At 31.3% G+C, this 12,004-nt stretch overlaps 1 protein-coding gene across 1 annotated transcript; it reads left to right on the top strand.

Moving 5' to 3' along the window:
- Positions 1–154: 154 nt before the first annotated feature.
- Positions 155–11,180, top strand: LOC143075740 (transmembrane protein 17-like). Its single transcript, XM_076251298.1, has 4 exons — positions 155–310; positions 8,836–8,939; positions 9,761–9,874; positions 10,770–11,180. Exons 1-4 carry the CDS (start codon positions 193–195, stop codon positions 11,043–11,045), a joined length of 612 nt encoding a protein of 203 aa, XP_076107413.1. The 5' UTR covers positions 155–192; the 3' UTR covers positions 11,046–11,180.
- Positions 11,181–12,004: the final 824 nt, after the last annotated feature.

Consider the following 12,004-nt stretch of genomic DNA (forward strand, 5'->3'; position numbering starts at 1 on the left):
AAAATCTCACAGTTTTGTAAAAATTAAACTTTACTTCCAAAGTTTTGAATTTTATTTCTGAAATCATATTTCATTATGAAAATATCAAATACTGTAAACTAAAAAAGCAACTGTTTCTGAATAAAATTACGAAAATATTGAAATGCAAACCGGATGTTTACATCATGTGACATACCCCGCTAAAAGGTAAACATGGATTCTCCACTTTTGGGGAGATCTCTAAGAAAAACGGTCACATCATTCACTGACGTGTTGTTTCCCATATCAAAAGATGCACAGGATCCACAACAATACCAACTGAAAAAGACAGGTTAATAAACTTAGTTAAAATCCTGTTATTCTGTGAAGGTTTAGCTGGTACAGTTGTTTCATGTAAAAATCATGTTGAAACACAACACTCAGATTGATTTCAGCAGCAGGTTACCTCACAATGAATCTATACTTAACTACTGGTTCTACTCCTGAGTCCTTTCTGTTTTCGAACTTCTTTCCTACAGATTTTTATCAAATACACTAAGGCCAACATTAAAAATATCTTTGTTTCCCCTCACCCGACTGAGGTTGTTAGGGTATGGGTAGGTAGGTAGGCAAATTATTTTATTTTATTCCTTGACATGGTTTTCTATATTGAATTTGTCTAAAATTTAACAGGTAAGGCTCAAGTCAAGAAAAGTGGGATATTCCCTGTATTCTAATTCAGTGTACAGTACACCCCAGTTTTCTGGTGTTAAAAAAAAACCAGTATACAGGGACCTTCTTATTTTCCTATTCATTTAATGTAATGAAATCGGCTATATCGTGTTTCTATCCCGTACGGGATTGAAGAAAAATGCCGATTTGCAACATATATAAAACTATGCTATTTTTTTTATATGAGTAAAGGAAAGATTTCAGTTTATATCTTCTTAAAAAAATATCATAAGATGTGTATTATTATGATCCTCATTCTCTCCCGTAATATACCATGTATACGGTGATTTCAATAAAAAAAAAGTGTCTTTTTATATTGAATACAGGATATAATGAGGATCAGTATATAGAAGACGATTTCAATAAACAGAAGTGTCTTTTTATATTAAATACGGGATAGAATGAGGATCACTATATATAGAAGACGATTTCAATAAAGAAGTGTCTTTTTATATTAAAAAAGTGTCTTTTTATATTAAAAAAGTGTCTTTTTATATTAGATACGGGATAGAATGAGGATCAGTATATAGAAGACGATTTCAATAAAAAAAAAGAGTGTCTTTTTATATTAAATACGGGATAGAATGAGGATCAGTATATATCGTGTTTCTATCCCGTACGGGATTGAAGAAAAATGCCGATTTGCAACATATATAAAACTATGCTATTTTTTTATATGAATAAAGGAAAGATTTCAGTTTATATCTTCTTAAAAAAATATCATAAGATGTGTATTATTATGATCCTCATTCTCTCCCCTAATATACCATGTATACGGCGATTTCAATAAAAAAAGTGTCTTTTTATATTGAGTACAGGATATAATGAGGATCAGTATATAGAAGACGATTTCAATAAACAGAAGTGTCTTTTTATATTAAATACGGGATAGAATGAGGATCACTATATATAGAAGACGATTTCAATAAAGAAGTGTCTTTTTATATTAAAAAAGTGTCTTTTTATATTAAAAAAGTGTCTTTTTATATTAAAAAAGTGTCTTTTTACATTAAAAAAGTTGTCTTTTTATATTAGATACGGGATAGAATGAGGATCAGTATATAGAAGACGATTTCAATAAAAAAAAAAGTGTCTTTTTATATTAAATATGGGATAGAATGAGGATCAGTATATAGAAGACGATTTCAATAAACAGAAGTGTCTTTTTATATTAAATACGGGATAGAATGAGGATCAGTATATATAGAAGACGATTTCAATAAAGAAGTGTCTTTTTATATTAAATACGGGATAGAATGAGGATCAGTATAGAGAAGACGATTTCAATAAAGAAGTGTCTTTTTATATTAAATACGGGATAGAATGAGGATCAGTATAGAGAAGACGATTTCAATAAAGAAGTGTCTGTTTATATTAAATACGGGATAGAATGAGGATCAGTATATAGAAAACGATTTCAATAAAAAAAAAGAGTGTCTTTTTATATTAAATACGGGATAGAATGAGGATCAGTATAGAGAAGACGATTTCAATAAAGAAGTGTCTTTTTATATTAAATACGGGATAGAATGAGGATCAGTATATATAGAAGACGATAGAAGACGATTTCAATAAAGAAGTGTCTTTTTATATTAAAAACATGTCTTATTATATTAAATACGGGATAGAATGAGGATCAGTATAGAGAAGACGATTTCAATAAATAAAAAAAAAAAGTGTCTTTATATATTAAATACGGGATAGAATGAGGATCAGTATATAGAAGACGATTTCAATAAAGAAGTGTCTTTTTATATTGAATACGGGATAGAATGAGGATCAGTATAAAGAAGACGATTTCAATAAAGAACGGGATAGAAAAGAATAATTAATTAATCTATATAAAAGTTTAAGAAAGGGTTTTCTTTGGGGAGATGTTATAAAAAAAAGGGGTAAAGATTTTTTGGGGGGAAAAGAAATATGAATATTCAATTTGTGATGCCAAATACGGGATAGTTTAAACTATCCCGTATTAGTATATTAGTATGAAAAATGCAATCAATATGGTTTAATCTATATATCGGTTTATTTCGTAACAAAGTTTATTTATAATACTCTAATTACGAAATAAACGATATTTATTATTTAATTTTTGTCTTTAAAGATATGTTTGTATACATCTATATACTGATTCTCATTTTATGCCGTATTATGCATACAAATTCAATAAATATGGTGCAATCTATATATTGGTTTATTTCGTAATAAAAGTTATAACTCTAATGACGAAATAAACGATATTAGTGATTTGACCTTAATTAGTAATTAATGAAGTTTATTTCGTTTAATAATGTAAGAAAAACAGGTAAATATGGGCAGTGCAATCTTTCCTTTATTCATAATTTCACGCTACACAATATACAACATAAAATATATATGCCTCTTCATTCTTTCCCGTAAATGGAAATGACGGGATAGAATAAGGATATAGCCATGAAATCTACAAAAGCGCACATTCTACTTGTGATAACAATGCTTAATGATAGCAAGTGTTTTTTTAGTTAAAAAGTCAAGCTTATTTCAAGTCTAATTTGATGCATAACTCACAACAAAACAATTCCTTTGTTCACCAATTCATACCTTGATAATCAATTATTAGATGACAAAAAGATACATGTCATTCACTTGGGAATTAAAATTCAGTGAATAAAAATTTTCAATAGAAGTGAACATAATTTAGTTATGTTCAGTAACACCTGGATCATGCAGCTTGGTCAATTGATTCCTAAACAAAGATTTGTATGTTTTTTCGAGTTCTAGAAGAAACAAGGCTTCAAATTATATTCATGTTTTCACTTTTGTATTTCCTAAAATACTTTTAATAAGTATTTACGAATTCTACTGATGCAGTTCTAACATTAAAACGTGCCTTTTTTGTAATTTTCATGCCATAAATTAAAAAAGGAAATCCCATTTGAACTATTTTTTTTACACCAGAAAACAGGGACGTTCCCTGAAAGCAGGGAATACATGTATCCCACATTTTCAGACTTGTGCCCAACCTGTTCAAAGCATAGCAGATAGATTTTAAAGCACGATTCAGACCATTTTTACTCAAAGTCTTTTAAGATTTTATCCTTCAAACAAGAACAGAGGTTTGACACAAAGCAAATCAAGATGCACTCAGCGGGTTAAAAGATGCTTCAGTTTTTTTTTTTATTTTCAAAAAAAGATCACCCTTGCACAGAAACAAATCGTGAGGTGGCAGGTACCAGTTTTGGTGTACCAGAACATGTGTCCCACGCAGAAATTTGTTATAGTTAAGTATTGAGGTATATAATTGCATCAAGTGGACTGAAAAAATAAATGAATGTAAATTCTAGGCTACTGTACTACACAAGTAAGTAGTTGCATACACAGGTTGGGGATTTCCTTCACATATAGGTCCAATCAGATGTCAAAATTGTGGTCTCCTCACATGACGGCATCCAATCAAAGTGGGGAAAAAATTCAGTTTTATGTAAACAAAAATATCTTGAGATTTTGATGGTAAGGATAGGTTCGGACAAGGCTCTAATTCACTGAATATCCTTTCTCTCTTGATTTTTGGCTAAAATTCTTGTCGGCTTTTAGCAGGATTCTGCAGGTGAGGATTAGATTGGTATCAGAGCATCACATTTTTTGCCTTATTTGCAATGCATTTATAAATTTTTAAATCTCCATGCTGGACAGACACCCAAATTTAAAGGTTTTCTATATATTTACACAAGCACGCACACATCTTAGTTCCTTGAAACCATACATTTTATTTGTATATAAGCTTGAATGAATTTTCAAGAAAATAAAATCAAAAATCCATGAAATTCTAAAGATTTATTGTAAAATAACTGGTTTCTGCCACCTGAGTCAAAGCATTTTGTTTGTTTCCTTGATTCCGAATCATGTAGGCGCTTCCTTGCAAAAATGCCTTGATTTAAAACGCTTGATGACTACAGCATCGGAAAGGTATCACCAAAAACCAACGCTCGTTGACTACAGCATCGGAAAGATCACACCAATAACCAACAGCAAAAAAAAAATAGTGGACAAAAATGGCCAATAAAAATTTTCAGGTCGCGGTGATTTTACCGGGTCGGTCGTGTGAGGGGAAACAAACAATATTTTATTTTTGGCCTAAACAATTTATTCAATTAAACCATTATCAAAACAGATGATCATGACATGAATGCATGATACAATGTAGTAAGAATACTATTTTGGCATTTATCATCACACCTCCCAATATTTGCTACCTTTGGCAACAAATGAACCTTTCTACTGTTCTACTTCTTTTATCATCATTTGTCCAATCTCGTTCTGGTACAACCATTAGGATCAACTTAGGTAAATGCTTCTCATAAAAGTTATAGCATAGTTTTATATCATCAATTTTCATGTAGGGTACCCCATTACTGCCTTTGATATATATTTACCCTCAAGGTGGCAATTTGTTCAACATGTAGGGCTGTTCATTGTATTAACATACTGACAATCAAACTTACTTTTAGGATTAACAGCATCATAAACCTTATTGCTAGTTGTTAGCTGCAACCAAACTCTACAATAATCAGAATATTAAATTCATTACATTTTGTTTCTCTAAGAGGGGTCTCATTGGGGACACAGGATTGCCGATTTTTTGTAAGCGTGACATTTGAAAGCAGGAAATGAGGTCTAACAGGACCCAGGAAATGACAAAAAAATGAGAATTGCTTACATACATAGTGTAAGTGGGATACTGGAATCTGACAAAACAGTAAGCGGGATCCAGGATCCCAACCCCCCAATGAGATCCCCTCTAAGATGGCTTCATTAAGTTCATTAACACCTGAACCTAGTCAATCAAACATTGGGTTATTATTTTGGAATTTATTTACATGTATGCACTGTTATTAAAATTATGTCAAAGTAAGTCATAATTTACATGTTACTGTATTTGAACATGTTTGAAATATTTGCCACTGGACATGAAGCAAGTAATATGCAGAAACAATACCAAACAAATCAGAGGATGCAGTAGGCAAAAAAAGTGTTGCAAGTAAATCAGCACATATATATATCTAAACTATTAAACGAGAAGACCTCATTTTGTGTGTCGCTTCTTTTCCTTCCACAATAAATAAATCAACACGCCTCTGTGTCTTATAGGTACAGTGCATAGTCGCATTTGTCATCCATTTATATGATTATTCAGATTGAGTTATTTTGGGAGAAAAACTAGAAAAAAAGGCATCCGGATATTGTCCCGTCATTGGATGAAATTTTAAGTCAGACTAGACATCTGGTTTGCGTTTTTTCTGTACTTTGTACATACATGTAACAAAGACCTAAATTACGTGTATTTGCATTTATTTTCAAGTTAACTATCCACGGCGGTCACTGAGTTTATTAAATAAAGATGTTCTATATAATATGTCAATGACCGCTGTGGATCGATTAGTAAATTGATAGTTGATAGTAAAAAGCAAATACACTTTATTTATAGTAATGTATGTTCATAATATACAGATAAACGCTTACATTATTGAAATCAATAAAAGAGCAATTATAGGAAATTCTGAGGAAAAAATTAGGAGCCGGGCTAGAAAAACAATTGTCATGTCCCAAAGTATCTAAATCATTTCATACCTTTTCTGAAATTCTTCAGTCATAAAGTCTCTTACAAAAATTCATCGGGTCACTAAGTATATTAAATAAAGAGGGTCTATATAATATATCAATGACCGCCGTGGATTGATAAGTTAACTGAGAATTGATGGTTAAAAGCAAACACACTTTATTTATAGTAATGTATGTTCATAACATACTAAACGTATGTTCATATTGAAATAAATAGAAAACAAAAAAATGGAAATTTTGGGATAAAAGGAGAAGGGGTTGAAAAACAATTGTCCTGTCCCCAAGTACCTATAACTTTTTATCAGCTTTCCTGAAATATTCTCCAGTCATTATTTTTTTACAAAAATTCAACCTACAACACTTTACATACTTTCAACCACCCTTGGATGCCCGCGATTTCGCGGGGGTGTTCTAGCATTTATCATCCTTGCTTAAAGTATTTCAGTTTGGGTTATATTGGGAGGAAAACGATAATAAATGCGTCCATATATTGTTTCCGTCATCGTACTGACTTTTTGAGAAATATAAAAGACTTCCGCTGCCCTTTAGGCCTGTTTTGAAATTAAACATAATTTGAATTAGTACTTGAGACAGAACACTATTTTTTTGTGTTTTTCTGTATACTATGATCATACATATACTATAGATAAAGCGGTCACTGAAATATTCCTGTATACTACACACACAGAGGCGGATTTAGGAGGAGGGGTCTAGGGGGGCAGGGGTCCCGCCCCCCTTTTTGAGAAAAAAACTGTTTGCTTATATAGGGAGTCACTGAAGCATGACTGGAGTAGGCCCCCTCTTAGGCAGTCAGTTGGCCCCCACTTATGAAAATTTCTGGATCTGCCAATGATACATATATACTATGAATAAATTGTATAAGTTTGCAATAATTTACTTTAAATTCCAATAGTTTACTGAGGTGACTTTTAATATATCAGTGACCGTTTTATATAGTAACTATAGTATATATATTTTTGTTCATAGTATACAGAAAAACAGAAAGAATAAAAATCGGTATTTGGAAATAGGGGAGGGCAAAAAAAAAAATGTGCCCAGTCCCCAAGTACCTTTGACTTTTGATACCTCTCCTGATATTCTCAAATTATAATTTTGTTTACAGATTACATGTATATACACTCTATTTCCCCGCGATTTCGCGGGTGTGTTCTAGTATATGTATACTAGTATATGTATACTAGAACACATCTTTGATATCGCGGGTCCGTGACTGAATTGAAGTATATGACTATTCATAAGCCTTATTTTAGTATTGGTATTGTCATCCGATAAAGTTATGCCAATTATAAAATACACAGTTTTCTCTGCTTTCAAAATCTTTCTGTTTGAACCTGTCGACCTGGAACTTATCAATTATTGGTAATATTAATTATTTGGAAAACAAAAGGTCCTGGAATGGAGTATTTTTTAATCAACAGCATTGTAAATAAAGTTGAATTCTTTATTCGCTGTTTTACGTCATGCCTGCTAACAAATTGAAAACTGTACCTTTACGCCTTATTTAAGTCCAGATTTTTAGTATTCGTATTGTTATCTTAGAAAGTATTACTGATTAAAATACTATAATAGGGAACAATTTGACAATGATTGAATTTAGTTGTGTCAACCCTGTGATTATGACCTGTGTATATAGCAAAATCCTAAATACACCGTTTGGTGGTGCGCCTGTCAGATGCGGAACATACAGATAAGGTAATAGGTAACAGGTGAATATACTATTGGTATCGGTATCGGATTCGACCCGGAACTTGTTAATTATTGGCAACATCAATTATGTCGATAACAAAAGGGTCTAGCTGGAGTTGTAATTTTTGGTGGAAGAAGACTTCGTCTTCTGAAGGCCAATGGTGCCGACTTTAATATCATTGATTCTCCGTATGCCGCATTCATTTCTGTGTATTACAATTTCATAACAACTTTCGATTCCAATCCTGACACCGATTTAAACACAAATAAGCATCTGAATCATTTAATTTGTAAATTAGGATTGAAAGACCATCACTATAGTAAATATGTACACTTTTATTTATGTAAATTATTAGATTTCATCTCATCTACATGAACGTTTGATTGACTAGGTTCAGGTGTTAATGAACTTAATGAAGCCATCTTAGAGGGGGTCTCATTGGGGAGTTGGGATCCTGGATCCTGCTTACTGTTTTGTCAGATTCCAGTATCCCGCTTACACTATGTATGTAAGCAATTCTCATTTTTTTGTCATTTCCTGGGTCCCACTAGACCTCATTTCCCATTTTCAAGACACAATAATTTGACTTTCACATGTTACGCTTACAAAAAATCGGCACTCCAGTGTCCCCAATGAGACCCCCCTTAGAGAAGCAAAATGTGATGAATTTAATATTCTGATTATTGTAGAGTTTGGTTGCAGCTAACAACTAGCAATAAGGTTTATGATGCTGTTAATCCTGAAAGTAAGTTTGATTGTCAGTATGTTAATACAATGAACAGCCCTACATGTTGAACAAATTAAGTATTACTATAGCATATTTTTATTTTAATTTTCAGGGAATGAATATGTTACAAACCTGCCCCTACAGATGGCACTTTTCTTTAACATTTTCTATGCTCCATTCTGGCTAACAGCGACACTGGTCACATTTGAAGTAAAGGTAAATATCTACAATATTGATATTCTATTTGCACAAAATGTTTTTTTCACGAATAAAGTAAGATAACAAGGGTAGGCATGAATATTTCTCTAATTTTCTTCTTGCATGTCTTTCTACATGTGTAGTATTGTTCATGACATTGTCCATCGATATCTATTTGGCAGAACATTAACCAAATGTTAGTGTGTATAAAAGCATCATTTCAATATCAGGAGAAGAAGCATTTTGAGATTTTTAGAAAGCTAGTTATATGACCAGTATAATTGAATTAATTTAGTCATGTTTTTACTGTACCTCTGTTTATGTTACTTGTTAACTGTTATTATATCATTTGTATATAGTATTTTTTATCTTACAGAATTATATTGTATTTTTGATGTAAATGTATGTTTATTCTTCTGTGATTCAGTGTACATATACTTTTTTTAATCAAGAATAACTAAGTTAAGAAAGGCAAGAAGCCAGTATTATGAACTGGTACCATGCAAACTCTGCATTAGTTTGTGAAATATCTAATTTATGTGCTATAATCATGATAGCCAAATTGACCTTCAATCAGTATTTACAATTTCACTATTTGCTGGAAATCAGCATTTCATTTATAGGAAAACACTTCATTGAGATACAAATTTTTGCCATATTTTTCTAGATAGAAGATATTTGAATTTACAAAAATGTGAATGTAGTATATAATTCTAATCATTTGAAAAATTCAAAGAACTTGTTGATGTATTATACTATACTGTTATAAATATTGCCATGGATTGTATTTTTATTATAACGTAAATGTTTCAAATCAGTGATTGGTATATTTTTTTCAGTTTTCTTACTTGTCCACCTTATATCTGATATTACTGATAGCCATATATGTAGTGTTTACCATAATGGAGGTCGTCAGATTATATGTTGGTTTTGTTGGCAACTTAGCAGAAAGGGTAAGATTTATGTAATATACAGAAATCATTTAAAATACCTTCAGACTTAAAAATTTTACTGAAAAAGTGTTGTCATCCCTGCTGTTTGAGAATAATCTAGTGTCCATTTTCACTCAATGGCTGAGTGGTCTGAGTAGTAACTACTATAATCACTAGCCAGTCAACACTGAGGTTGTGAGTTTGAACCCCACTCGTGCAGGTGCACTCCACTCCATCTTAATTGACTAGGATTGTCAGTTCTCCTATCGAAGGTTGGTGTATTTCTCTTGGCACTCCGTCTACCTCCACCAATAAAACTGGCTACCAGGAAATAGCCTAAATATAGTGCTTAAACCTGGCGTTAAAACACCAAAAATCAAATCACTACAAAAATTGATGGGCAAAATCATAGAGATTCACTAGGTGATTGAATAAAAATATGTGACATATAACATCCCCTTTCACATTAAATTGCCAAACATCATACATTAAACATGAAGATTTTTTTACATATTGACTTCGCCTGCACAATGTATTGTAAGAATCTAGACAAAACCTCTCTGGATAGTTTGACCTCACAAAGATCAAATTTATGTCAAACCTCATAATACTTTCATTTATTTTGCAGGCTTCTGCCCATTTGTCATAATTTTTCAAACACTTTTAATATACAATATGAACTAAACATGAAGATTAATGAGACAACAACCCAAAGCTTTTCTAGTTATGAATTAAAATATATTTGTCTAGATGTCAAACAAGAGAAAACCAACCGTTCATGAAATAAAACTAGAGTAAAAAAATAAATATTGGAAACTTTCGTCCTTTGAAAAGCTAGAAATTGCAATTAAAATAAAACATGTTAGCTAATTGCAGTGAAAACATTTTGTTTTGATGATACAATTATTTATTGCAGGTACCAGAGCTAGCTGGTTCCTGGTTGTTGACAGTACTGATTCAGTTACCACTCATATTACTTCTACTTTTCAACACTCAGCCATTACTGTTACCATTTGAGCGTGCTGTACATATTGTAGAAGCTTTGTTTATAGTGTTTGAAGCAATTTGTGGCTACTTTGCTATCAGAACAATGGTTAATTATCAAGTTACGAAATTCCATTTAAAACAATTTACAGACTTAGAAAACATAACTGATGATGAATATTGGCAGGATAGATATGATTACTCATAGCAGTATTGAATGTTAGAAAATCACAAATATATGACACCATTTTATAATTGATAATATCTGAAGGTCTTATATAAAAAAAATGAATTAGAAAAGTTGGAAAAATAATGTTGGTTTATCTTTGATGATTTCAGAAGTGAGCAGGAAAGAAATTATCAGGGATTCATTCATCACTGTTATCTATCAACAATTAGTTAAGAATAATTTTTGATTGATAAACACTTGGAAAAAGTTAAAAATGTCATGTTCAAATCATACTGTGTAAGAAATTTGATGCATGAACAGTACTTATTAAGAAAAGAGTCAGGCCCAATGCTAAATACATTTGTGGTTAAAAATTAAAATAACGTTTTAAATGAATATCAAAATCATATCAAAATAAAATTTGTTTTTAATTTGGTAAAAAGGCATTCAATTACAAGAAAACATGTAAGCTCTTTAGCTCAGATTTTTAACTAATTGTTTTTTTTAACCAAATTTGAAAGAAAAAATTATTATCTCCCCATGGAAACTTCCTTCAAACATATTGCAATTTTACACATATTTTACTGAATATGAAATGTTCACATAATGTGTGATTCTTATGGATATAGAAGACTTTTCGAAAGAAAAACTATATGAAAGCTTAGTTTGGACATTTTTACAGCAATTCAAAATAACAAGTTCACCTTAAGCATGGTAAACTATAATATACCTATACAAACTGATAAACTAATTTTGTCACAACATCATTAAAGTTGAGATAAAGTCTTAGATTGTAAGTATGTTTTATTTTATCACCTTGCACTTTCACAACTTGACTGTGGTTTTCTGCAGCAGTTTGTTTAAATTTCTGACCAGTTGAACAATTTGATTTTATAAAACAAATTGCAATTTGGTCAGAATTTTGAATGAGTTGCAATTGGTGGAGAGCAACACTAACAGTCAAGTCACTGTAAAAAGAAAAATTACTGATGAATTTG

The sequence above is a fragment of the Mytilus galloprovincialis genome, chromosome 5 (genome assembly GCF_965363235.1).
Source record: "Mytilus galloprovincialis chromosome 5, xbMytGall1.hap1.1, whole genome shotgun sequence".
NCBI classification, from domain to species: Eukaryota; Metazoa; Mollusca; class Bivalvia; order Mytilida; family Mytilidae; genus Mytilus; species Mytilus galloprovincialis.

Excerpts from the sequence above, each read along its gene's own strand:
- LOC143075740 (XM_076251298.1), top strand. The coding sequence starts at position 193 with ATGGATTCTCCACTTTTGGGGAGATCTCTAAGAAAAACGGTCACATCA. Across the intron at positions 8,940-9,760 it reads TGGTCACATTTGAAGTAAAG|TTTTCTTACTTGTCCACCTT; the intron begins GTAAATATCTAC and ends TATTTTTTTCAG. Across the intron at positions 9,875-10,769 it reads TTGGCAACTTAGCAGAAAGG|GTACCAGAGCTAGCTGGTTC; the intron begins GTAAGATTTATG and ends TATTTATTGCAG.